The sequence below is a fragment of the Rhinolophus ferrumequinum genome, chromosome 13 (assembly GCF_004115265.2).
Source record: "Rhinolophus ferrumequinum isolate MPI-CBG mRhiFer1 chromosome 13, mRhiFer1_v1.p, whole genome shotgun sequence".
NCBI classification, from domain to species: domain Eukaryota; kingdom Metazoa; phylum Chordata; class Mammalia; order Chiroptera; family Rhinolophidae; genus Rhinolophus; species Rhinolophus ferrumequinum.
This window is the reverse complement of record NC_046296.1, coordinates 71,262,139-71,289,740: the sequence shown is the minus strand read 5'-3', so window position 1 is coordinate 71,289,740 and position 27,602 is coordinate 71,262,139. Positions and strand designations below refer to the sequence as shown.

Below are 27,602 nucleotides of genomic sequence, written 5' to 3'. Positions count from 1 at the left end.
AAGCCCCCTCCCTCCGCCTTCCGGGTGCTCCCGGCTCCGCCCCGACTCCGTCCCCTCCCGTATCCCCTCCCCCATCTCCAGGGTGCTCTCGGTCCCGCCTCCCGCTCGCATAGGTGAAACCTGACCGCGCAGGCGCGAGACCCGCTTGTTCGCCCTGGGCGGAGCCAAAGTGACGGCGCGAGCGCGGGTGGCGTGCTCAGTGCGCATGCGCTGCGCCAGAAAAGTTCCGACGCGGTCAGTAGGCGCCTCTGCGTTTGCGCGGGAAGATGGCGGAGCGGGTCCCCAAGTCGGTGCTGTTCGTGTGTCTGGGTGAGACGGCTCTACGTGCCTGGAGGGTTGGGTGGGCATCGTGCGCTGCGGACTGCGCCCGGGACCAGAGACGGTGATTGGGAGGAGGCCCGGGCCCCGACGCTGGGCTGGTTTCGCTCCGAGCTCTCCCTTCGTGCCGCGGACCTGCCGGGCCCGCTGTGCGAGACCGATCCCCTCACCTTCCCATTCCTAGCAAAGCCGGATCACCTGTCACCTGCTCAGCTCTCTCTGAAAGCCTGGGACCTCTAGCTTTTGCCTAGGTCTCTCGAGTCGGGGTTCCGTCACCTACACAGCCCACTCTGGAAGCGGCGTCACCCCTCTCCTGCCCCGCGCTCTCTACAAGCTCGGGGTGCTTCTCACCTGCAGCACCCTCCCCACAAGCCAGGGTCCTTTCCATTGCACTTGCCTCGAGTCCCTGTGAACCCTTCGTCGTGTAGACCTGAAGCTGCTGAACTGATAGATACCCTGTTTTAGGGGCCTCCTGATGCCCTGAGACCCGTGACAGCGCCGGTGTGCTGGCTGGTCTCCATGGCACACTTGTAAGTGGATCTGAGCTAAAGGCAGATGAAGTGCGGATTTTTTGGTTGTAAAAGCCAAGCCAGAGAGAGCTGATTCTCCAGATCTCTAGGTAACCAGCCCCACGTGCAGGTGTTCCACTTCTTTCTAGTACCTTCCAACTCAGAATTATTTTCATTCTGAGAATTTCAACAGTTAGCCTCCCTTCTTCAACATAGAATTCATGTTCCCTTTAGTTTTCAGGATCCTTCCCTGGCACCGCCCCTCAGGACCGGGTTCCTCAGCGCTCCACCCTATGTCTTGAACTCCTGAGAGAGGAAGACCGGCATCCCCAGTAGTCCGGTTGCTTAACATCTGACGAGTCTGCATTTCCCAGGAGTAAAGTTCCGGCTGCCTTTTGTGGTGCACCCTTCTAGAACACGACACAAGTCTGTCCGCCTGTCCACTGTACCTCCCTTACCTTTTCCTAAGCACACCCTCTGGACACTGCCTGTCTTAAGCATTAGCTGTTCCCCAGCATGTCAGACACTTGGTGCTTTTGGTTGTGTGGCTCTTTCAAAATGGGCACCCATTTTGCATTTTGCCTGGAAAGCCTTTCTATCAGGTCAGACACAGTGTTCCCTCCCTTCCTTTTCCCAGGTCCTCTAGGTGGAGGTGCTTGTTCCAGTGATGTTTTGTAGACACCTTTCATTACGTAAATGTTGTAAGTGCTTGATAGCTTCTTGAGAGCACCGCTCGAGTTAGCCATCTTCAGGGCAGTAACTGGCTTATTTTGTTTATTTCCAGCTTTAAGACAGTATGTGACACTCACTAGGTATTTGCAGAATTGAATTTCTAGGAGAGGAGAAGTAAAAGGGCCACATCGTCTCACTTTGATATTGGACATCATTTCTTTTTTTTTTTCTTTTTTTTTTTAATTGGAGAATATTGGGGAACAGTGTGTTTCTCCAGCGCCCATCAGCTCCAAGTCATTGTCCTTCAATCTAGTTGTGGAGGGCGCAGCTCACCTCCAAGTCCAGTCGCTGTTTTCAATATTTAGTTGCAGGGGGCGCAGGCCGCCTTCCCATGCGGGCATTGATCTGGCAACCTTGTTGAGAGCTCGCACTCTAACTGACGGAGCCATCAGACTGCAGTGGTCATCCTTTCTTTTTTAAGCTGAAGGCTGACTGACAGAATCAACAGATTTATGAAAGGGCAGTCAGGTGCACCATGGTATCTGTTAATGGGACATCTGTGCTTCTGTGTTTATCTTCGATACAATTTTGTTTGTTTTTTAGCAAGACTATTACCAGGCACTGTTCTGAGTGCCAGGGAGATAGTAGTGGCAAAAACAGAAACACCCTGCCTCCCCGGGGCTCACATGTTGTCATCAGCAGCCCAGTCACTCGATGGTTACTTTCGATGGTCAGTGTCATGTTGAGAACAGAAAAGCAGGGAAGAGGGTATGGGAATGGAGTGCAGTTTTCGGTATAGAAGGCAGTGACGCCTCACCTACAAGGTGACTTTTGAGCGAAGACTTGAAAGAAGTGAGGACACAAGCCTGGGGTATTGTGGAAAGGCATCCTGGGTCCAAAGGGAACAGTGAAGATTTTGAAGTGAGCGTGCTAGATCCGGTTCAAGAATTGGCGTGGGCACGGGGGCTGGGCCTGGTGACCAGCAGACTTTCCCAGCCAGGACCCTCATCTGTACCTGAGGCCTGGAAGACACTTGGAGTGACTTTTTTCTCTGCTCCGTGCATCCTGATGGGTACCATTCTCATCGGTAGGGCAGAAGTTAATTCCTCGCATACAGTGAGAGCTCTGGAATGGGGTCTGCAAATTCTCTCTGGAAAGAGTCGGAGAGCAACTATTGTGTGCTGACCACTTAGATGGTTCGTTCACCCTGCCTCCTGTGCTCCAAAAATACTCATGAACCCTGGGATTTCAATTCCATATAATTTTCTCATGTCACAAGATATTATTCTACTTTTGAGGGGTTTTTTTTCCATCTATGTAAAAATGTAGAACTCATTCTTAGCTCTGTGGGCCGTGCACAATGGTGGTGTGTCATGAGCCATGTTTTTGGACCCCCGTTTCAAAACCTGAGGAGGACAGGTCTAGTGAGGCCATGTGAGGACAGAGCTTACTCTGAACTAGGTCAGTCTTTGGAGGATTTTGAATAGAGGTGGCAACTTAAAAAAAAGTGTTGACATTAGCCTGAGCGGGGACCAGAGCGGGGCTGGTGGAGGTGGTGAGTAGGCCAGCTCGGGGGAGACGTGCAGGGGCGATGTGGGAAGCCAGTGGCAGAGAGAGTCTGAACTCCTTCTTTTGGCAAGATTATTAGAAGTGTTTTATGTTTTTGTGAGATAGAGACGTACAGATGAGAGAGAGAATGTGCTGCTGTTAATCATGCCACAGCCGGCACAGTTGGAGGTGATAACATACTTTGTCCTACAAAAAACCGATGTTTACTGAGTGCGTGGTTGGTATGCTGGTGTCGGGCCTTACTGGCTGGGACCGACGTCGCCCCTACCCTTGGCAAATGTGGTGTTTTCTGAGTCTCTGTCCTCGAGATGAATGTGTTGAATCAGTATATGTTAGACTGCCTAATTTGGAACAAACAGACTTAAGACTTCACAGATTGAACATGTTTCTCTAAAGAAGCCTGAGGATGACATTTTAAGTTTCACAACTTTTCCATCGGTGAAAGCTGAAGTACTGTGTTTTACTGACATGCTCCATCTTCAAGTAACACATGAATTTGGTGATGTCAGCTTTTGAAATCAAGAGGCCAAGTGATAAGCAGGTAGGTTTCTTATCAGTTGATATTTTAGGTCCTGTGACTTCTAATCTTTGTAGCAGTAAAGTTGTTTGTTTTTTTTCCTGTTTACACGTACATCTATTAGATACACATCTTGCTGTAAATATAACTATCTGGGGAAAAGTACATGTGGATGAATATGCCTTAACTTCAAGGCAGTGAACAGTCCATGGTTTTGTCTTGGGGGAAAACTAAGAGGTTATTTTATAGTTAATTATAATTATTTGTAAAGTGAAACTAGTCTTTTTATTATGTCTTTAGATGCTGAGATATTAGGCATCTATTATTCTAGAGTTTCAAAATAATAACAGTTATCTTAGTTTGGAAAAATGATTGCTCTAAAAGTATATGGTGGCAAGTAAAATGATGATACACCCGTGGGAACCTTTCCGTAATTAAAATAGTGGGGGTGCTAATACCTGTTTTAAAAATTAGACAAAAATTTAGGATGTGGAGAAGAAAAACTTCACAGCACAAAGTAGCTTCTAGAGGGCGTTCAGGGTTAATTCCTGTCTTGATGTAGAAGTTGAAGAATATTGTTAAGTCAATGAGTTGGTTTCACACAATAGCCAATTGCCATGTTTCCCTGAAAATAAGACCCACCACGAAAATGAGCCCAGTTAGAGATCGACAGACAGACAGACGCATTTAGTACGTTATGATGATGTTCCAGAAGAAGATGACATGACTATTTGAATAAATGTAGATTGTTGTACTTGAAAAAATAAGGCATCCCCTGAAAATATGCCTTAATATGTCTTTTGGAGCAAAGATTAATATAAGACCCGGTGTTATTTTGGGGGAAACATGGTAGTTGTTTGTTGTCACAACAGTTCAGAAGAGCTGTTGTTTATTGGAAACCAGAAGATTCTAACATTAGCGAAGAGTAAAGTCTGTCATCTAGTGCTGTCTACTCAGAGTTCTCTCTTCCCTCCCATCGTGGTCTCTCACCAGCCCTAACTTCAGTTCCGGTCTGTCCCTGGCTATTCCCCGTTGGCCTTGGAGGGTCTCAGTCTCCAGCTCTTCCATCCGTGGGTATTTCCCTAGCCGGTGCGAAGGGTCTGGTCTGTGTCTGCAGCAGCTTTCTCTCCCCAGGCCCTGGCACGGTGCCTGGCTCGGAAGAGGTGGGCACACGAGATAATGTTTGTGGGGCAAGTCTCATGACTCCTCTCCCCAGAACCTTCCGTGTCTTCCCATTGTGGCCGCAGTCAGTGGGAAGGTGGGGTCCACCCAACCTTGGCCGCAGGTTAGGGTCCTGTTCTCGGGGCCCGCCAGCTCCCATGCATTTACTCTGTGCCTGAAGCGGCCTCGCTGCCTCTTCACCCAGCCACCCCGACTTTCATGCCCCTTAAATCCTCCTCATCCCTTAAAGATCAGCTCTACTCCTGCTTTTCTTCTGATGAGAAGTTGCTTATTGTCTTTATGCTTTTTAGAATCTCTTCTATAGAATGTTGCTCGTCAGTCAGCATTTACTTCCTTGTTCTCATCACCGTAAATGCTGTAGCTCCTGTAAGTGCGTTACGTGGCACATGGTAGAATGTTTTGAGAGTGTTTCCTGCCTTACTTTTCCCCTGTGTAGTAAGGAGTTTGGCCCCACCCGATGACAGGTGTGGCCTTTGTCCTGCCTCCTGGGAGGTCACCTCCCAGGCCTTTGAGTTCCCTAGGAGGGGTAGGAGTGTCTTGTTCCCCAGGGGTCCTATATGGGAGGGGCTGAGGAGTGGGCGCCAGACAACCACAGGCTAATACTTCGCTCAGTCTTGCCTACTTAATAAAAACCCCAAACACCCCCTCAACACGAGCCCTTGATGACAGGAGGTGACACATCCCTGAGGTCCCAAGAGCTTTGGAATTCCTCCGGAATCTGCTCTACGCTTTCCAACTTTGGCTGGTTCTGCCGTGTATCTTTTTTTTCTGGTAAAACTGCAATGATAAGGGCAGTGCTTTCCTGAGTTCTGGGTCCTTCCAGAGAATTCCAGAATTGCAGCTGATGCTGGGCTCTGGGAGGCGTGGCAGCCTGGGCCTGCACCCCAACACTGGGCCGGCGCCTGGCTCCAGCACCAGGCGGGGCTTGGCACAGATCGTGCAGTGACGTTTATGTCGGACTGCCATTAATGCCTGCATGTGTTGTGTCTTACCGTGTGGAATATCCCTGAAAATACATACAGTAACTCTTGTATTTCAGGTAAATAGTCTGCTTGCAGACACTTTGTTGATTTCTTGTCATTTGCACTTCAAGCACTTGAACAGTTGGTGTCAAATCATTGAACTTGGATTTGGCCAGCTGTCCTCCAGAGGGTCTGGCGCCCTGGTCGTGTTCATGTTCGCCTGGCTTTCCTTAGAGCAGTGTCACTGTGGTCGGGTGTGTGAAGTGGTTGGGGGGGTCACACCAGACTGCAAGTCAGCCTCTGCCCTTCCCTCAGGCCTGACGCTCACTTTCTGCCCTTCCCCCCTTTCTTAAGGTAACATCTGTCGATCACCCATTGCAGAAGCAGTTTTCAGAAAACTTGTCACTGATCAAAACGTTTCCGATGCTGTAAGTACCGTTCACTGTCTTGAAAGGCCAACCTGCATGCCTTTGGGGCAGGAAACTGCGAAAAAACGTTTTTTCTTCTCCTGCAGTGGAGGATAGACAGTGCGGCCACGTCCACATATGAGATCGGGAACCCTCCTGACTACCGAGGGCAGAACTGCATGAAGAAGCACGGCGTCCCCATGAGTCACGTCGCCCGGCAGGTACGGTGCCTCACGCGAAGGTGCTCGTGTGTTTGTGTTGCAGTGGACCGTGGACAGCGGTGCTGTTTCTGACTGGAACGTGGGCCGGTCACCAGATCCGAGAGCTGTGAGCTGCCTGAGAAACCATGGCATTGACACAGCCCATAAAGCCAGACAGGTAGACGAGCCCTTGCTTCATTCTAATACGTAGAGTTCTAACTTGGTACATGGTGACACGCTTGCCCAGGCGTCCCTGTTGTGAGTGCGTTTACTTACGGACCGTTTACCTGCCCCGGGGACCTGCCTGGTTTCACCACTGGTTCCACAGTCCTGACAGACCATGGGGGTCTTGGAATTTCCTTACTAAAATGCACGTAATTACATACTTTGGGGCGGCAAGAGCCTGGCTGAGAGCTCACCTCTATTTCTCTCTGGGTGATCTCGAATACTGGGACCACCGTGACCAGTCTGCTCCCATATGAGCTGGCTGCTAGGACAGTGCCATGTGACACATCCAGGGACACTTGTCCGTGGTGCCCAGAGGCACTGCTGGCGCCACCCAGCAGGACCGTCTGTCTGCTCTGTCCAGTGGGGAGCCCTGGCTGCAGGTGGCCGGTGTGACGGCGAGACTGAATCTTACATTTTCGCTGATTTAAATGGCCATCTGGAGCTGCCGGCACCTTCCTGGGCCGCAGGGCTCCAGCCTCGCATAATCACGGGACAGTGAGGTTTTCCTTCAGCATTCCTAGTGGGGACCTTGGCCCCACCGGCTCCACACACAGTGCGTCACTAGGACCATGCCAGAACCTTCCAGAACCACAGGGGCCAGCTCCTAAAGAAATTGGCTCCATTTCTGACACAAAACGCCTCGTATGCTGTTCTGCAAGAACATTTTTACCACTATGACTATTTTATGGAGATCCAGTTGGATTTGTTTTTTAAATCTATGTCTTCCTTTTGTATTCAGCCTAAGGAAGCGTACGGGTGTGTTGGCCCAGCATGGCTGTGGGCTTGTGTCAGAGCACGGGCCATGTCCAGAGGTGGGCTATGGGGGCCTTCAAACCAGAAGCTGAATGTCTTGAAAATCAGTTGTCAAATACATTGCACGTTGAAAGTATGGATGGCACGTGAGAACCGTAGTTTAGTACTAGTGGTTGAATCAGAACTTTTTGTAAGCCTGGGCAAAGATGCTTTAATCATGGTTATAGTGAATCTTGTAAAGCTTTTCAAATTGCTTTGCCATACAGCATTGCATTTTTAATTTTGATCAGCTCAATTTTTATCCTCTCCATTACTTCATTAGGGAAAGGAGTGGTTGGAGAACCCATTTTGCAGATCAAGAAACTGAGTTCTGGAGAGAAAGTAAATGACTTATTGAAGGTTACCCAGCTTCAAATGATAGATCTGGGGTTTGATCACCAGTTTATTTGTTTTAATAAAAACATATCAAGGTATGAGCCAGAAAATCCACAAAACAAAATGTCTTAGAAACACTTTTAGTACATTACTGATGACTCAGAAATTAGCAGTGCACACATTGTTTTTGGCTTAGGTAACTTACTCTGGGATATGTGAACTTCTGATTTCTGGCTCTGTTATTCGACTGTGTGTTAACAATTTACTATTTAAATTAACTACTTCAAGGACCTGACCCTTTCTTAAATGGATTTTTCATTAGACAGAAGGTTAAACATTTAATCGTTTGTTCATTCTAATCTCTTCGAGTTTTGGCATTCTTTGCCAGTTTCTTTTTTCTGTTTTTTTTAAGAATATAGATATCTTTTTAAGGAGTTCTTCAGAATTGTGAGTAATCATATTTTTACATTTTCTATTTTTCGCCAAGATTGGATGATTTTTTGTGCACTATTATGTAATAAAAGTGCGTAGCAATGAAGTTTTTTAAATACACATAAAAAAAAGCTAGAAACTTTATTTTTAAAGAAAACTTGTAATTACCAGTTTTAGAAGTAGTGTTTCTACAGAATCTTTTTTTTGCCTGTTTCTTTACCTGTTGCTTTTAAGAAAAGTTTCTACTTGAATTTTTCAGACTCTTGCTAATGTTTACAGGTTTTCTCTTTAGCAGTTGTCCCAATTTGTATGAGAACTATTCTACTGCATTTTGTAAAGTGTTAATTTTCCCAGTACTTTCCACTTGGGTTTAATAAATAAAGTGCATTTCGGGTGCTTTTTTCTTTTTAATGAATGCAGTCAGCTCTCTTGAGTAAGTGAACGCTCACGTCCGGTTAGCTCTGTGGAGATGTTTGCTTCATCGTACATTCTTCCCTCTTTTCAGTAAACGTCTTTGCCGTGTGCGCAGATTGTCAGTGTCAGCCCAGTACGTCTTTACAGCATGAGCAGCACTGCCCTCTGCTCCAGAGGCCACCACTGAAGTGTGTCCTGTCGTTCCAGCTTCGTGGCAGTGGGTCCTGTAATGTGTAATCTGCCCGTCAGCTTCTCTCGAGCTCTCCATGGTGTGCCTTGTCGCCCGGCTTACTCACATTCATGCCGGACTCCGTCATGTCACAGCTGTGCTACAGCTTGTGCCCGTCCTGCTTTGGTTTCCAGCTTGGGACTCAGTGCTGCTGTGAATGTTTCTGTATGTGTCTCTTCAGGGGACACCGGTGTGCAGTTCTCTCAGCTGCACACCCAGCGTCTCACACGTGTCAGGGTTGGGAGCTCCAGGGCCTAGGATGTTAAGTACTTGTCGAGGGAAAAGCAGAGTAAAATACCAAAGGGGGTTGAATGTGTGGCATTTGGTTTCATTTTATTTTTTAAATTTACTTTTCAATTACAGTAGACACAGTATTATATTAGTTTCCAGTGTACAGCATAGTGGTTGGCCTTTTCTGTGCCTTACGAGGTGATCACCATGAGCCTGGTACCCACCTGGCACCACACACAGTTATTACAGTATCAGTGACTGTATTCCCTCTGCCGTACTTACATCCCCGTGACTTTTATAACTGGCAGTTTGTACTTACTAATCCCTTTCACTTTTTTCACCCATTTCCCCACCTCCTCCCATCTGGCAACTATCAGTTTTCTGTGTGTATGAGTCTGTTTCTGATTTGTTTGTTCATTTATTTTCTTCTTTAGATTCTACATATAAGTGAAATCATACGGTTTTTGTCTCTGTCTGACTTAATTCACTTTGCTAGGTCCCTCCATATTGTCTCTAACGGCAGGATTTCATTCTTTTTTTTATGGCTGAGTAATACTCCATTGTATATATGCACCACCTCTTCTTTATCCAGTCGTCTATTGAGGGGCACTTGGGTTGCTTCCATGTCTTGGCTACTGTAAATAATGCTGCAGTGAACATAGGGGTGCGTATGTCTTTTCGAATTAGTGTTTTGGATTTTTTCACGTAAATACTCAAGTGGAATTGGTGGTTCCTAAGGTAGTTCTATTTTTAATTTTTTGAGGAAGCTCCACACTGTTTTCCGTAGTGGCTGTACCAATCTTCAATCCCACCAGCAGTGCAGGAGGGTTCCCTTCTCTCCACAGCCTCACCAACAGTTGTTGTTTGTTGATTTACTGATGATGCCATTCTGACAGCTGTGAGGTGGTATCTCATTGTGGTTTTGATTTGCATTTCCCTGACGATTAGTGACGTTGAGCATCTTCTCATATGTCTGTTGTCATCTGCGTGTCCTCTTTGGAGAAATGTCTGTTCAGGGCCTCTGCCCAGTTTTTTACGGATTATTTTTTTTTTATGTATGAGTTCCTTATATATTTTTGATACTAATCCCTTATTGGATATATCATTGGCAAGTATCTTCTCCCATTCAGTAGGTTGCTTTTCTGTTTTGTTGGTGATTTCCTTTGCAGTTAAAAAACTTTAATTTAATGTAATCCCATTTGTTTATTTTTCCTTTTGTTGCCCTTGCCCAAGGAGACATATCCAAAAATATTCTGCGGGGTGGCCAGTTAGTTTAGTTGGTTAGAGTACAGTGTTAATAACTTTGCCGGTTTGATCCCCGCATAGGCCACCGTGAGCTGCGCCCTCCTTAAAAAAAAAAAAAATTCTGCTAAGACCAGTGTCAAAGAGTTTACTGCCTATATTTTCTTCTAGGACTTATATGGTTTTAACTATCTTGCATTTAAGTCTTTAATACATTTTGAGTTTAAATTTGTATATGGTGTAAGAAAGTGGTTTAGTTTCATTTGTTTGCACATACCCAGTTTTCCCAACACCATTTATTGAAGAGACTGTCTTTACTCCATTGTATAGTTTTGTCTCCTTTGTCATAGATTAATTGATCATATAAGTGAGGGTTTATTTCTGGGCTCTGTGTTCTTCTGTTCATTGATCTGTGTGTCTGTTTTTATGTCAACATCATGCTGTTTTGATTACTATAGCCTTAGTATAGTTTGATATCAGGTAGCGTGATACCTCCAAGTTTGTTCTTCTCAATATTGCTGTGACTATTTGGGGTCTTTTGTGGATCCATATAAATCTTAGGATTATTTGTTCTAGTTCTGTGAAAAATGCCATTGGTATTTAGATAGGGATTGAATCTGTAGATTGCTTTGGGTAGTGTGGACATTTTAACAATGTTAATTCTTTCAATCCATGAGCACAGTATACCCTTCCATTTATTTGTATCTTCAACTTCTGTTTCAGCAAAATGTTCTAGTTTTCCAGGTATGGGTCTTTCACCTTCTTGGTTAAATTTATTCCTAGATTTTGGTTTTGTTTTGTTTTGTTGATGAAATTATAAATGGGATTGTTTTCTTAATTTGTCTTTCTGGTTGTTTGTTATTAGTGTATAAAAATGCAACCAATTTCTCAATATTAATTTTGTATCCTGCTACTTTACTGAATTCAGTTATTCGAATAGTTTTTGGTGGAATCTTCAGGATTCTCTATATAGCATCATGTCATCTGCAAATAATGACAATTTTACTTCTTCCTTTCAATTTGGATGCCTTTTATTTCTTTCTCTTGTCTGATTGCTGTGTAGCTGGGACTTCCAGTACTATGTTGCATAAAAGTGGTGAAAGTGGGCATCCTTGTCTTGTTCTGGGTCTTACAGGAAAAGCTTTTAGCTTTTCACCATTTGAGTTTGATGTTAGCTTGTGGGTGTGTCATATGTGGTCTTTATTATGTTGAGGTGTGTTCCCTCCATCCCCGCTTTGCTGAGAGTTTTATCATAAATGGGTGTTGGATTTTGTCAAATGCTTTTTCTGCATCTATTGATATGATCATATGACTTTTTTCTTTGAGTGCAGTAAATCTTTTGTTTATGTGATGTATCACAGTCATTGATTTTTGGAAATTGAACCAACCTTGCGTACCAGGAATAAATCCCACTTGATTGTGGTGTATGATCTTTTTAATGTATAGCTGAATTTGGTTTGCTAATATTTGGTTGAGGATTTTTGCATCTATGTTCTCCAGGGATATTGGCCTGTAATTTTCATTTTTGTAGTGTCTCTGTCTGGTTTTGGTATCAGGATAATGGTGGCCTCGTAGAATGTGTTTTGAAGCTTTCCTTCCCTCTTCAATTTTTTGGAAGAGTTTGAGAAGGATAGATACTAATTCTGTGAATGTTTGGTAATAATACTCACCTGTAAAATCATCTGGTCCAGGACTTTTGTTTGTTGGGAGTTTTTTGATTACTGATTCAGTTTTGTTAGTAGTAATCAGTCTGTTCAGATTTTCTGTTTCTTCCTGATTCAGTCCTGGACGATTGCATATGTCTAGGAATTTTATCTATTTCTCCCAGGATGTCCAATTTTTTTGGCATATAATTATTTGTTGTGTTTCCTTATAGTCCTTTGTATTTCTGTGGTGTCAGTTGTCACTTCTCTTTCATTTCTGATTTTGTTTATTTGGGCCCTCTCTTTTTTTCTTGATGAGTTTGGCTAAAAGTTTATCAAATTTTGTTTATCTTTTGAAAGAACGAGTTTCATTGATCTTTATTATTATATTCTTTATCTCTATTTCATTTATTTCTGCTTTGATCTTTATTATTCCCTTCTACTCTGGGCTTTGCTCTTTTTCTAGTTACTTTAGGTGTAAGGTTAGATTATTTATTTGAGATTGTTCTTATTCTTGAGATAGTCTAGTCTATGTTGCTATGAATTTCCTTCCTAGGAATGCTTTTGCTGTGTCCCATTGATTTTGGGTCATTGTTTTTTTCATCTGTGTGACATTTTAATGTGTTAATTGAATTATACATTGTTACTTAGAAATTGAAGATAAAATATAAACTTTGTGTTTACGTATTATATTTTATATTTACAACAGGAACTTTATAATATAAAATTTCTTTGCAATACAATTTTAGGAAATAGGTTACCTCTGTATTCATTTTAAAGTACCTTAAATTTCAATTTTCAGTAACAGATTCTCATAGAGCAATTTTTTTTCTGCTTTGGATCCTCTAGACTTGATTGGTATAAATATAAACACTGTGTTTTTGACTTCTTATTTAATTTTAGGTTACCAAAGAAGACTTTGCCACATTTGATTATATACTATGTATGGATGAAAGCAATCTGAGGTAATCACCTTTTTAAAGGGTATTTCTGTTCAACTCTTATTTCAGTAGTAGGCCAAGTAGTTAGTTGCCCAAAGGACTTTTTTTATTATCCTAAAGTTTTAATAGATGATGATCGTTACATACACAGAATTAGTTTTTTTAAGAATAGTAAGAAATTCAGAAAGTAATTTAGGATTGTCTTAGGGGGTGTATTTACAAAGAGACAGAGCCTTAGAGAAGGGAGAGCTCAGTTAGCTTTAATTTGAAGAGCAGTTGGGTGGTGAGACAGTTTTGTACACGGCAGAGTCTGATTTCCCAGGGTGGTGAGTGTCATGGCTGCAGTGATCCACGGACGATGTCGTGTTTCATTGTGCTTCCCATCGTAACTCCCCCTTTACTGCTGCTCCCCATCCCCCCAAAAAAGTAGGACTGACAGAAGAGAAAACTTCGTACTCTATTTAAATTGTTGATTGCCTTCATTGTTTAGAAAACAAAAACTGACAGACGAGAGTATTAGACAGAAATGGCCGGCCGTGACACAACCTGTTACGTGCTCTGCATGCCACAGCACATGGTCCCTAGGTTTGCACTGCTACCCCTCTCGCCAGAGTAACTTGAGGCACAGGGAGGTTGGGGTCTATGCCCAAGTTCATGACGTGGTAGGCCTGGTGGCATTTTAGCCTATGCTTTGTGAAGCCTCCCGTGAGCTGCGCTTTCCACCGGGCCTATCGCTTCGTGTGCATTTGAGCCCAGGGGATTTGTTGTATTTGGGCAACAGGGAAGCTGTGTGCCTGTCACAGTGCAGGCACTGTAAACAGTGATGAGAAGACTTTCACGCTGCCTGCCCTCGTGAAGTTTACAGTCTGGTGTGGGCTACAGCAATAAAATAAAATTACAACTAATGGAGAAAGACTGTGATATAATGTGGTCATGCCAAAAATTAGTGACTACAGTGTATTGTACCAGCTTAGAAGCGGGCTCCGGTTAGGTGATCAGATGGACTGTTCCAAGGTGTTCAGTTGTGAGACCTGTGTGCTGTGTGCTTCTCCTGACACGACAGCTTTTCCTGTGCACTGTGCTCAGAACCACAGCTGGTCCCCCTGCATCCCCTCAGCCCTCCGCACCTGCAGGAAGCCACTGACTGACACCAATGCTGATTCATAACTCTCCCATGTGTTTGATGAAGAGAAACTGTCTCTGCTTTAGTTAGTTACCTTTGTACACGGGACAGATACCGGTGGAACAGCTTGTCTTATGTTTTTGTTAATCAGGACCCTCGTTAAAATACGTAGGTGTTTTACTTTTGTTTTTCAGTTGTGAATTTCTTTGGCTTTCATTTTTCTCACTTACACAGTAGCTTAGGTATTACTCACAGTATCTTATTAGAAAACTTTCTGGTAATGGGATCCACTGGCAGGCGTACTGGGCGCCCTGCACTGTTTCTGGGAGGAGCTGAGCCCGCCCCCCGCTGCACTCCTTCCTGTTTGCCAGCGCCCCTTGCCGAATGTTGCTGTGAGGCCAGGTCTCCCGTGAGACCAATGCCCAGCCCCATGAGACCAGTGCCCAGCAGGGATTTGCTTACTACCTGGAGGAGCCCTCAAAGTGAGCTCTGGGAAAGCTGCCTCTTGTGGCAGAGTGAAAGCTGGAGGTGGGAGGTGTCTGCGGAGTGGGGCTGCTTCCAGCTGGGGCGGGGGGCCTGAGGCGTAAAAGCAGGAAGCTCAGTCACAAACGGGAACCGCCACATGAGAGGCGGGAGACAGCTCGGCTGGAGCTGGCCGCCCTCCACGACTGAGTTTACAGGCTGTGTGAGCTCCGTTCTGTCATCTGTTTAATATCTGACACAAGGTCTTTTTGATTGTCCGTCTCCATATGTCCTTCCTCGGAGAAAGCACCGGTCTTCTCTGGCTTCGGGACGCGTGTTCTGTGTAGTTTGTGGAGAGCCACTGTTGCAGGAAGAGACAGGGATCTGTGGCCTGAGCTGCATGGGGGTCATACAGATGTGCCGAGTGTTTGATTTCTTTGTAAATCAGCCACCTTGGCTGGATTTTCATGTGGACATTCCATACAACCCTAGCAAATGTCCCTGTTTAACTTGAAACCATAGAACAGGAAACTAAGTTCACGTTTTAATTTTACAGGGACCTGACTAGGAAAAGTAATCAAGTGAAAAACAGCAAAGCTAAAATCGAACTACTTGGGAGCTATGATCCAGAAAAACGACTTATTATTGAGGACCCCTACTACGTAAGTACAGTTGTAATGCTCACGAGCAGACCTGAGCCTGTGGGTCCTGCCCTGGGCGGCGATGGGTCGAGGCTCTCTGGCATCTGGTTAGGCGGCTCTGTCCCTTTTCCTCCTTTCAGGGGAACGACTCTGACTTCGAGACTGTGTACCAGCAGTGTGTGCGGTGCTGCAGGGCCTTCCTGGAGCAGGCCCACTAGCTGTCCCCCCTTGTTGCCCGTCGGGCGAGGGCCGGCGCTGCGACTCCAGCCGACCTGCTGTTTCTGGTCTTAAAACGTAGTTGTAGATGGAAACCAGTTGTTGTGTTTGGCCAAAGAATAAATAAATATCTTGGACTCAGACCATCTGTGGGGCCCGTGAAGTGTTCTTGGACCAGTGGAGCCTCCCCTTCTCCAGTCACAACCAAACCCTGCCACTAGCCCAGCAGAATGTAACGAGTCAGACAGCACGGTGGCCCAGCGTCATGACGGTGGCCCAGCGTGCTGTGCGCTGCCTCTTCCCGACGTCTGTGGACGCCCTGGGGACAAGCAGCGTGTCCCCGACCCCCTCTGTGTGCGCCAGGCCTGTTGTCCTGCAGCCTGGACGGGACGTGTGGGCCCCCACACATGCGTGCACATTCACATATTTAAGATAGGACAGAAAGCTTCATGGCATTTGTCTCAGCACCGGGGACTTCCTAGTTTCTCTCTAGTTTATTTCATGGAGAAGTCGTCTTACTTGCTCCCATTTGAGCCCCTTTGCCTTCGGAGTTTAATTATGTCCAGAAAGAAGGACCTGTGTGTGCTGGTCCATCTGATGGTTAGTTTGAGGGCATGTCTGCTTTCGGATGCGTATGTAACCCGAGTGTCAAACATGCATTAGCTTAAGTAGAAAAAATAATGAAAAAAGTTGGGAAAAGTTCCTATGTTGGAATGCTTATATATTGATATTCTTCCATCAGTGCTTAATTTATGGGCAAGTAAAGGTAATTTCTCTGTACTTTGAGATAACTAATTTAAAATTCATATGGCTATATGTCAGAAAAGACTTCAGAATAAACGGGGCAAGTTATAAAAATACAACTAAGGTGTAAGTCTGGTGTCTGCCTGCTTTTTTATTGACAAGTGAAGAACAGTTAGAAAATGATGCCTTTATCATCCCTTTCAAATGATCTGTGATGTATGTGCATGTTTATCTTCCATGTTAGGAAGTAAAATGGTGAAAATAAGTTCTTTGCTTCCACTTATAATCATGTCAATTTGTGAAAGAGGTTCGAGGCCCCTGCAGCCAGAACCCTGGCCTGACCCCACCGTCAGCGGGAGTGCAGTCTCCTGGGGTGGCCCCCGCGTGTCCCGGCTCATCTTCACCCCCATTCCTGGTTCCTGACCCGAAAGCCTGGTGAGCCCTTAGTCCGGTCAATCCTCGTCGTGACTCTGTGGGGTCAGAAGGGGCTGCCTACCGGGCGCCTGCTTCTCCTCGGTGCTAGGGACTCCCCGTCCTCTGTATCCTTGGGGTCCCAGGTGGGGTGTTTAGTCCTGAACCCAGGTGTGCCTGAAGGGTGAGCAGGTAGCCGGCCCACCACTGCGCTTCTGGGGAGTGGAGGGCAGTAAGACCAGGGGTGGCTCCCTGGAATCCGAGAATCTTACCGTGAACTTTCTCGGACATACAAGCAATTTGAGAGGTTCAAAAGATTGAGAATTTGATAATGATAAAGAATTGAAAAAAAAAGTTACATAATTTGCCACAAAACGTAGGATTAAGTAAGAGCACTTCAGAAATTACACCCTGCCCTGGTCATCGGATAATTGTTACTAAGCACAAAGGGGAGATGTTTCTTATGTTTTTCTGTTCCTTAATTTTCATAAATGAATCCCTATAGCTTGTTTTCTTGAATGTTTACATTTGTGTCTCTAATAATGGATCATCAGACAAACCCTGGGACTCTACTTTGTCGTCACGGCTACACCCAGATGTGTCTTGTGAGCAGAGTCACTGCTGAATTCACTTGTCTTTAAATTGGAGCCACTCAAGACTCAGTCAGATATACCTATAAAAATCTGCAGCAGCTTAGAACTCTGTGGTTCTTTAGTGTTTTCATGATTACGAAGTCACACAGGCTACTCAGGTGCAAGCTTATCTGAAACAGTCACTACGGAATTAGGTTCTAAGACATGTCACCAGTATGTAGTGAGCTCTCCCTTTAAAAATTATTTAATTGTTGATTATAAGAATCCGAAACCTTCCTGTGTCATTTGTTTATGACTTTCATATTCTCTGACATTCTACCAGTATTATGATCTCTTCACAGATTTGTAAATCGTGAATTCCCAACAACGAACTTGGTAGGAACTAAAACGTCACTTTGAAGATTTCATTATAACAAACACTTTATTACTTGCGTTTTATTTATAGTATTTACATATTGCACAATGTCTGGATGCTATGTTACATTTATTATACAAAGGACAAATGCAATTAGCCTGTATGTGCTCACAGATTTGCACGCCACTGTCTCCAAAACACGGCTGAAGTTTCTTTTTTAAAATTTTTCATGCACTTCCAAATAATCTGGGAATTTAATTGTAAAAGTAATAAAAATATGAAATCATACCATGTGCTATATGAAAATATAGTTTCAGATCTGTTTATAAACAAATATTCTTTGTGGTTTCACCTAATCAGGAGGGAGGTGCTGTCCTGGCCCAGTGCTCACGTCACGTGGAGTTTTATGGAATGATGAGTGGCAAGGTCACTGTCAGCTACGCCGGTTTACTGGGTATGTCTGCAGATAGTGTCAGCAACATACAAAACACAGGAATTACGGGAGAGTCTGCAAAAATACATCTCTTGTTCACGGGACGTGTATGAAGGTAGTGGGTTCTGTTTTCCTGTTGGTCTCCAAGGCACTTCTCACTGCTCCGTCATCGCCCGGCCCACTGCTGAAAAGAGAGGCATGGGCTTCATAAGTCTGCACGCTTTATGGGTTCTGGAAGACCTGTTATATAGCCTAGTGGTTATGAGCTACGGGTCTCAGTGTGCACGTGTATTTCGCTGCGTCCCAAAGAGTGCTGTCTACATTACTGTGGAAAATAACTTAGTTCTGCCTGCTGTGCTAAAGGGACAAAAGTCGTAAAATTTTTAGAAAGATGAATGATAAATCATAGTCAAGTCTAAAGAATAGTGCTTAGTTTTGGTATGTGTGCTGTCAAATCCTCAGTCATTCAGGTGGCGTGACTGCCAACTTGTGGCAACCCTGGGAAAGCTGAACGGCCTTAACTTCTGTGTCCACGGCATCTACAGTTCCCCGGATACATGTCGTATGCCCAAACCATTGTACTTTTATCATTTTTCAAAGTGATGATGAATTTCAAGGTCACTAAGATGAGGTTGCACCGTGTAGACTGAGCTGGTACCTGTTTCTTTGGAGACTTTCCAGCACGCAGGCTTTTAACTGAACCTGAGCTGCTCGACCAGGTGACGCAGTGTGATGGAGGAGACACGTCTGTCCTTGGCCAGAGGTCGGTCAGTGAGCTTCAGAAAGGAGGTGCAGGGGTCTCTCTGAAGTCACAAATGGGACAGTCCCTGTGCTCGGACCACCTCAGGCTCAGCCTTTAGCAAGACAGGTTATGGTCTGGACTGGCACTGCCACCTCCATGTGACTTAGGACAGAAGGAAGCTGTGTGGGGCGAGGGGACCTACAGGCACCTGCCACCTCGCTGCGGTGTCTGTTGTGGGCCCTGCCCTCCAGGCTTGCTGGTGCCCCAACCCACCCTGCTGGGTACAGAGCAGCCCGTCGTGTACATCCTGACCAGTTCAGAGTTGGCTGTGGCAATTTAAAACTGAATTAGAAGTTCATCTTTAAAAAATGTTTGAAATTATTATAGTAATTAATACCTGTTCTAAACTTTACCCGGTTCTTGGCCAAAATGCACAGTTACAGTTGTGACGAGTGTGACTACTGAGCATGGTGGCCTTTTGGGAGTGGCCTCCTGTGTCCCCATTCCTTAGTCCTTTTATCTTTAATATGGCGCATCGTCGAGTTAGAGTCTGACTTGGTGGGTTAGGGTGGGGAAGGGATGCAAGGCACTCTGACGTCAGTGCTGCCCCGGACGCGTGTGCTCCACAGCCAGGACGCCTGTTTTCTGGCGTCCGAAGTTCCCAAGTCTGCTGTGCCCACCCGGAGGCGGAACGCGGATGCGGGAGCAGAAGCACACTCAGCCGTCCCTAAGTAAGCCCAGTCCCTGATGGTGACGCCCCCCCCCCCCCCCCCGCGTGCTCGCTGCAGCCGTCTGTCCAGGCGTAAGTGCAGGCAGTGGGGACGCAGGCAGCGGGTGTAGCCAGAGGGCCTTGCCTCCCGCTTGTGAGCCAGTGGAGCGCCTGGCTCATCTCTGCAAATGTAGCAGCACATGTGAAGGATGCTGGATGAAAGCAACGCTCTCGTCTCCCTAGCATGTCACCTTGGGAGATGCACGCCCATCCATCCACTCAGCACTTTCAAAAGGAAACTCGCGCTCTGTGTGCCCCGTGGCCATGGCAGAGACTGGACAGTGCGGCTGAGAATTGACGCAGCCACAGCCCTGCCCTGCATCCCTCGGCTTGGGCATAAACCCCGTGCTTCCAGGTCACCTGCAGAAAAGGCTCTGTCCTCCATTAGCCACTCACGTCACTGAACCTCCCCTGTGGTTCCTCACGGCTATGGGGGTCTTGTGATGGGGACAGAAAGACGGCATGGATGGCGCGATGGAGCCGGGACACCTCCCCCCGTCCCGGGCGGCCGCTGCGTCCGCCTTCCGCACATTTGATCCACAGCGCGCATGAGTGCGCCCGCGTGCAAGGTCACTGCCTCCACCATGAACAGGAGACCACAGCAGCCACTAGCAAAGTGACAGTGTGATACTCCCTTTCTATTCGTGTTTCTGGACAGCACGTCTTATTAGTGGGGACTTGGCATCTGGCCATGCCTGGCACACAGGACACACAGTAAGTACAAAATTATGACATTACAGTTTTGTGACTGAATTCTATGGCATGTGTCAGGAAAGTAACTTTCAGTCCCTCCATTGACTGCATGACCGATAATTGGTATTTTGTGTTGCATATCGGCCCTCAGGAGGCCAAGGTAAAGTTTAGTTCATAAATTCTTAATGGGCATTTATAATTTTACCCTTGGAGGCTATGAAAAAAAATAACTTAGAAATATTTAAAGAGAATAGCTGTTCTTAGCTATTCTTTGCGTCATGTTGGCACAATGATGAGTTCCAGCACAAACACTGGCCGGCTCTGTCTATAGAATGTGCATGGATGTGGTTCGTCAGATGCTCATTTGTGAGCTGTTAGTGACTGAGCAAAAGGCTAAAAGGGCCTCACCAGAACCTGTGCACGAAGCCCTTTGCTCAGTCAGTCAGCGGATGGTCGGCGTTCCGCGTGAACACACTGCCAGCCGGTCACAGGAGTGATCCTGGCTGGGGCCAGCGGGCTGCCCTCTCCTCATGGCCAAGGTTTGAAGATACGTGGAGTGTGATGTCAGCCTTGCTCAAAGTGAGGTTCCTTTAACCAAAGAATGCCTATTACCGAGTTTCCCCGAAAATAAGACCTAGCTGGACCATCAGCTCTAATGTGTCTTTTGGAGCAAAAATTAATGTAAGACCCAGTCTTATTGTACTATAATGTAAGACCGGATTTTACATTTTTGCAACAAAAGACGCATGAGAACTAATGGTCTGGCTAGGTCTTATTTTCGGGGAAACAGTGCTAACGTGCTTGAATTTTTCGTGCCCAAACGGGACTCCAGTCTGGTGTATGTGACATTGTGGTTCTTACCTCACCCCTCCATGCACACGGGACTCACCGCCAGCCGAGTCAGAAGCCTGGCACATCTTTTATAGTCTGGAGTGGAAATAAATCACAGACCTTTGTCAGTTAAGAACTCTTAAATAAAAGGTATTTTTAAACAAGCACATCAACTGCTAAAGCCATTTTACTTCTTTAAATATTCTGAATTCCCTAGAAGCAATAAGGAGTCTGCCATCTGCAATCACAGGCTCTAAGTTATTGATTTAATAATTTATGGAACTTCTGGGCTTTAGCGTCACACAGCAGAAGTTAAATCACGTGACTGGCAGGCTGTGGGGGAGGCCGGTGCACCCCCGCCCCCCCAGCTGCTCCCAGCCCATTTCTCCGCCCAGGGGCCAGAGTGCTCATGAGAGAAGCTAGTTTTCCTTCAGCCCTCATGAGGCTGAGTCCCCACGTGAGCGACTGTAATGCAGAGCCTCCTGCATTCAAATCCTGAAGAAAGTGGGCGGCTGGTGCAGCCACGGAGCACAGGTCCTGGGTGGGGAAGGGGGCCACAAGCCCGTGCCATGTGAGGCGGCGGCCCCTCCTGGTATCTCACACCGGTCCCTGTGTCGCTGCTGTGTCAGGGGCGGCCCCAGCAAACAAGGAGGGTCAGTGGCCTTGGCCGCAAAGGACGTCCCTCAGTGTGACCGTCTGGAAAGGGGCAGCAGCTTGAAAGTCAGTGAAGCTCACTGCTCAAGAGCCACAGGATCCTACTTAAAAACAGAAGGGTTCACACTCCTGAGTGAAAATCTGAGTGGATGAGTAAAGCGGAAACAGGAAATACGGTGCACAAGGAGCTAACTCCACCCACGAGAAAATGCCCTCCCGAGCATTTACCAGATGTGACAGTAAACGCTCACACCTGGGAGCTGGGTCACCGGGACTCCTGGTGTTCGCTCAGTCGCACCACAGTTTTTAGGAGGTGGCTTCCCTACACAGATCACATGTGGAGCCAGTGGCCTGTGTAAGCTCAGGACGGCCAGAGATCCCAGAGGTGACCCATTCGGTCTGCACGCTGTCCAGCCCCGATGTCCACCTGAGGACCTCACTATGGTGCGGACGCCCTGCAGCAGGCCTGGGTGGGACGGAATGCCCGGCCATCCCCGGGCACACGCTGTCCATCTCCAGCCGTGGCCTCCGCCACAAAGCCCGTGAGCGGCCACTCACCCCTGCACAGGTCTGTGGGCCCCACCTCTGTGAGGCCCGATCACCTCGAACTGCAGTGACCAGGAGGCTTGGTGGCATGTGACTGAGTTCCCGTGAGCAGGTGGGGCACACGTGTCCAGACGGGCCTGTGTGGCATCTGTGACGCCGCACCACAAGCAGTGCACGTGTGTCATCTGTGTCCTCACCCACAAATGAGAGGATTATAAATCAGGATCCCAGAGGTCACTTTGAAGTTTAGAATCTACGATCCCAACGTAAACAGACACCTACACTGAAGCCGTAAAATGAGAAGGTTCTCTGGCTTTAGGAAGCAGATAAATGATCCCTGAGCAGAAGGCTACCCATTTCACAGGACGGAAATACAGAGTAACATGGGTTAGGGCTCTGGCAGATGTCACTCTACCAAGTAAGTGACTTGTCACCATTGTATGTTTTGTGAAGAGCACAGGGAGCCACTTTGGGGGGAGTAAAGTACATTTGGTTGTGGATAAACCACTGGGCAGTGACAACTACACCCAAAAGGTCAGTCTGCATTTCTGAGCTGGCCATGAAGCCGGTGGGAGGACTGACCATCGATGGGGTGCTCGGGTGGCCAGTGATAGTCACCATGGAAAGAAAAGGGGAGGGCAACACGAGTGCCATCCTCGCTTCACACCCAGAGCACGGCACTGTCATGTCACGTGAGCAATGCATTTCCTAACGTATTTGATTGTCACAGTTGAACAGGTGCAAACTCAGGCATGAGGCCAGAATCCATGAACAGAATGAGCTGCGGATGGACGAGTTGGCCAGGTACCCAGTGCATGTATGGGAGTGAGTCTGGCCCGGCCGCTGACTCCCATGTGCTGCGCCGGCTCAGTTTGGTGGGGGCTGGGCTCGTGCGGTCACTTACATGCCGGGATGGTGCAGTCTCTGGTGTTGTGGTAGAGCCTGTGGAAGTGTTTGCTGCACTTGGGGCTGAAGTAAAGAGGGCCTGCAACAGGGAGAAGACACAGGCTGTGAGGGCCAGCAGGGCGATGGCCCTGGGGGGTGGAGGGAAGCGCTGGGCACTGGGCACGGGACTCACCTGTAAGGTGTTTCAGAAACTTGTCCTTCATCCTTAGGTCTCGAGGAACTATTTCTGTTTGAGGGAAAAGAAATTAATTACTGTGTGTTGCCTGAAAGAAGCATTTCTTTCTGTGATCTTATGTGAGTGCTGAAGAAATTTACTGGAGAGCCTGCATGACCGTATTTCCGTTGTACATGACACAGTGTGAGCACCTGTCAGCAGGGACATAGTTTTCTGTCAGTAGTGTCACCTACTCCCAAAGCTCCAATGTCATGTGACCTGCCTCACTGGGGTAGAGACAGTGTCCTTAGGCGACAAGGTGAAGAAAATGTGTGTGTGCAGCGGTGGTGGTGGTGGGGTTTTCACGGTTACCTTCCAGTGAGCAAGTCACTTTCATTTTGAACATCTTAGGAATCAAAAAACACAACCTCTGAAAGTTCTAGAAAGAAAACCTGATCCTTCAAACACAACTCTTGTTACAGAACTTTTCCTGGGTATGATTTAGAAAATGGATTCAATGTCTTCAAACCACCTGTAGTGAAAGCTGGTGTGACTGCACGGTGCCCCATACAATCCAGGACCTTAACCTGCTCTGTGAGGTACAAGCTAAGCTCCCAAGGGATGCGCCCCGCCAGCCAGCGTCTGCGCCACATCATGGGCTGGCGCTGGTCACCCGCAAACTTCCCGACATTCTTTCTGGGCAAAGCCTGCGGTTCTGCCTCTTCAGTCATCAGTAATCACTTGTCACTACCTGCTCTGAACCAGTAGCTTAGTTTGCGTGTGTGGGATTGTTTTATCTCAAAATCTCCTCGCCCGACCAGGGAGCATCTCCACGCGAATCTCTGCGCGCAGGTTCAGACATCCCCCGAATGTCAGCCTTTGCTGCCTCCTGACTAGTCAGCCAGTCTGTGTAGAATTGACCTTACCAGATTTGACCTGATTGTGTCAGGGAAGCACAGAAAGCTCGCATGCTTTCCTGGGAAATTGCCCCTGGGTAGCGCCCTGGGAAGGCTCTGCCATGGGTGGGGGCGTGAAAACATTTCCGTTTCTAAAATAGCAGATGACAGTTCTGTGCGGAAGTCACCGACCTGGGGAACAACTCGCGCGTTTCAGAAGCGAACTATGGATGCTTGTGCACAAGGCATCATTCAAGGACTTGCTATTTTCTTCTTTTGAAAAAAAATTTTCTTCCTAGTTTTCTTTGGAACAATCGAAATGGAGCTGCCTTTTTAAAATGTTTTCCCCCGGCAGGTCCATTTCCAAGCAGGCGCGCGCTCGGGCCGCTCCGCACCGCACTCACCCGCTCGCTGCTCCTCGGGGTACAGCCGGTGGTCGGCGGCCTCCGCGCGGCCCGGAGCGTAGTGCTGCTGCCCCGAGGGCGGCGGCCTCTTGGACTCGCCCGAGTGGTACTTCTTGAGCTCTTGAATGAGCTCCACGATGAGCCGCAGCAGGGTCTGCCTGTCCGCGGCCTCCCGGGGCTCCGCGAGCCCCCGGCCGGGCCCCGCCGCGCCCAACACGAGCAGCAGCCCCAGCAGAAGCGGGCGCCCGGGCCCGCGCATGGTGCGCTCGGTCGGCAGGCTGGGAGGGTCCGCGCGCCTGGAGCTCGCTGGCTGTGGAGACAGTGGGTGGGGACACGAGGGGACAAAGTCGGAGGGAGGGCTGGCGAGGAGGGGCCGCGGGGGTGGGGGGAGCGCGAGGAGAGCCCCCTGCCTCCCGGGACCTCGGCTGCCCAGGCTCCCTGACCCCCACGGTCCCGCGTTAATCCCCGAGGATCCCGGTACCCCCCCGGCCGAGCCAGCAGATGAGGGGCGGGAGGTTGGGCAGTGGTCACCAGGACCCGCCCGAGATCCCACCCGTGGGAAGGCGCAGCGCTCCCGGAGCGGCGGCCTCGCCCTCCTCCAGCCCACGCCCCGCCCCCGCCGCCGGCCCCCTAACTTTCAGGAACCGCACATCCGCCTGCTCCTCGGGGCGCTGGGCGGCCACACAACTTTCTGGAACCTCCAGAAACCATGCGGAGCTGCGCGGCGGGCGGGCAGGCGTTTGTGGGGTACGCCTCGCACCCCATCCCTCCGAGGAGGCAGCGTCGCGCGCCCGGTCGGCCACTGCGCTTAAGTTTCCAGCAGCGCCTTTGTGTGATGGTCGCCCCCCCACCCTGGCGTCCCCGAATTCCACCGGGGAGCCCCGCGCCAGAATCCTCGCCCCGGCCGCCTGACCACTGTGCAAGGTTCTTGAAACCCCTCGGCCCTCCGCGGCTGGGGAGTGGTCGGGGCCACCGACGCGCCGCGCCCGCCCAGTTACCTGTCGCTGCGCCTGGAGCCACGGGCGTCCTCCGGCGTCTGTTCGCTGCGTCCTGCTACTCCATACCCGGAGGCGCCCCTGCCTGCGGAGCGCACAGGACGCGCCCGCCCGGCCGCTCCGAGCGCTGCACCACGGCCTCCTGGGGTGCGCGCCGGAGCCGAGTCCAGCCTCGGACCTCGGGGCGTCTCTTATCCCCGCGCCTGCCGACGTCAGGCCGGTCCCGAGGGCTCCGCGCCGGGCTTTAATTAGAAGCCACTGAAGTGTTCGTACCCCCCTGCGGATCTTCGTCAGACTCCCCCCACGCCCCATCTCCCTCCCAGCCCTCCCCACCGCGTCCGGCTCCCCTCCTTCATCTGCTCCACGCCTCCCCCTCCCCAGCTCTCCTATCTGCCCGTCGCCCTATCTCCTTCCTCCATCCCACCGTCTCTCCCTTTCCCCTTTCTCCCCCATCTCCCGCCTCTACCTCTCCCCCTCTCCCCTCTCCCATCTTCTCCCCCCTTTCCCCATCTCCCCCTCTAGTTCTCCCCTCCAGGTCCTCTCCCCATCTCCCTCCCCTCCCCCCCTCCCCATGTCCCCTCCCGATGTCCCCCTCCCTCATCTCCCCCTCTCGTGCTCCTCTCCTTCCCTCCCCCATTTCCCCCATCTCCCCTCTCCCTCCCATCCACTAGCTCCATCTCCCCCGCTCCTCCCTCCCATACCTGGTCCCTTTCCTACCTCCCCTTCACCCCCTCCCCTCAGTCTGTTTCCCTCCGTTCCTGTCACTTGTGACAGGATGAGAAGAACCGCCTTTACCAGGAACTCAGATCTGTTTTTGTCTAAATGTAGATCTTGGGCTATTAAAAAAGGAGCTGCTTGGTCGCCTCCACATTTAATAAGTCAATTAACGTCTCGGTTTCTGAGGGATCTGCCAGCGTGGCCTGGGCCACTCTCAGCACCCAGGTGGTCAGCAGTGACCCTTGGCCTTGCAAGGCCGGTTGGAGGAGGGACAGCCACGGGGCAGGGGGCTGGCTCGGGGTCAGGGAAGGCAAAGCTCCAGGAAACTCAGGGTGCACGGGTGGGTGCCTGGTCCGGGTCCGGCAGCAGCCTTCCCCCCCCCCCCACCTCCGTAGTCCCCTACCCCCAGAACCCAAGCGGGACGAGCCAGGCCCCTCTGGTCCCGGACCCTCCAGGCTGGACCCTCGCTTCCCTTCTTGGGAAGCCCCCTGGGAGCTTCCCTCCAGGCTCACGACCTCCAGAAAGTTTTGGTTCTTTAGATGTAGGTAGGCACATTGTGAGTTCAACAATCTATCTCCTGTAAATTTTTTTTTTTTTTTTTTGTAAAACGTATTATCAATCCACTGCGCACTTTCCCATTGTATTGGCGCTTTCTGGGCAAGAGCTGGACATGCGCCAAGTCAGCGATCTAATTGGGAAAGGTGTTTAGCACAATACCAGAAAGGGAGAGTGGGGGCCGGAAGGAAAAGCCTCCAGCATTAGCGGGGCGGCTGCACAACGGGAGCTCCAAGGTCCCCGTGACAGAATAGGCCCGAGGTGTGCGGTCTCTGTGGCTCTTTTTCCATCTCCATCTCCCTCCCTTCACGATGTCTGTTTCCTCGGGAGGACCAAGTGTTTGGCAGAGTGAGGGTGGGGTAAATAGAACAGAGAAGGAAGATGATACAATGTATCACCTACCCGCACACTTATTGGGGGTAAGTGTTGATAGGCTCTCTTTGAAAACCAAATCAAATGGTTTGATTGCTCAGTGAGCATTTTTTTGCAAGTCACATGACTAAAACATGAACGTTTTTGTGTTAAGATATATTAAACAAAAAGTAAAAATTCATATCAAACAGATCTTAGGCAGATAAAATGAAATGTTTTTTTCCTTTTGCCCTTTCTGTGTGTGAAAAGTAATGTACACTCCTCTTGCAAGAGCGCCGCCTAGTGACAAAACGCCCCCCCTGCGGTGCCCCTCTTGGAACCCAGCCCCTGGTGGGGTGCATGGCCCGTCTCCAGCATGTGAAGCTTCTATTGTAAAATATTTTGGTGTAAAACTCTTTTGGGAAATAAATCTTGCTGCCGTGAAAAAGAAAACAGGAAATTATCCCTACCTCATGTTATTTTAAATTTACATAGAATCTTTCCTTTTTAAAAGTATTTTACAAAATCAAAAGCTACATTTTTTTCTAAAAAATACCAGTAAGAACTATCTCCCCTCCCCAAATTCT

General features: G+C 48.4%; 2 protein-coding genes across 4 annotated transcripts; one reads left to right on the top strand and one right to left on the bottom strand.

Annotated features, from left to right (window-relative positions):
- Positions 1-155: 155 nt before the first annotated feature.
- ACP1 (acid phosphatase 1) lies at positions 156-15,409 on the top strand. Of its 2 annotated transcripts, none has more exons than XM_033124834.1 (6): positions 156-309; positions 6,084-6,157; positions 6,401-6,514; positions 12,787-12,848; positions 14,966-15,071; positions 15,191-15,409. In XM_033124834.1, the coding sequence occupies exons 1-6, from the start codon at positions 267-269 to the stop codon at positions 15,266-15,268; spliced, it is 477 nt and encodes a 158-aa protein (XP_032980725.1). In that variant the 5' UTR covers positions 156-266; the 3' UTR covers positions 15,269-15,409. The 2 variants fall into 2 exon arrangements, with proteins under 2 accessions (XP_032980725.1, XP_032980724.1); XM_033124833.1 differs by lacking the exon at positions 6,401-6,514 and adding an exon at positions 6,244-6,357 and having other exon boundaries at positions 157-309.
- Positions 15,410-16,280: 871 nt separating this feature from the next.
- ALKAL2 (ALK and LTK ligand 2) lies at positions 16,281-25,631 on the bottom strand. 2 transcript variants are annotated; one of them, XM_033124835.1, is made up of 6 exons: positions 25,396-25,631; positions 24,398-24,707; positions 23,116-23,169; positions 22,942-23,022; positions 20,868-20,933; positions 16,281-17,986 (listed from the first exon to the last, which is right to left on the bottom strand). In XM_033124835.1, exons 2-5 carry the CDS (start codon positions 24,654-24,656, stop codon positions 20,869-20,871), a joined length of 459 nt encoding a protein of 152 aa, XP_032980726.1. In that variant the 5' UTR covers positions 24,657-24,707; positions 25,396-25,631; the 3' UTR covers positions 16,281-17,986; position 20,868. The 2 variants fall into 2 exon arrangements, with proteins under 2 accessions (XP_032980726.1, XP_032980727.1); XM_033124836.1 differs by having other exon boundaries at positions 16,281-17,983.
- Between the last annotated feature and the right edge of the window lie 1,971 nt (positions 25,632-27,602).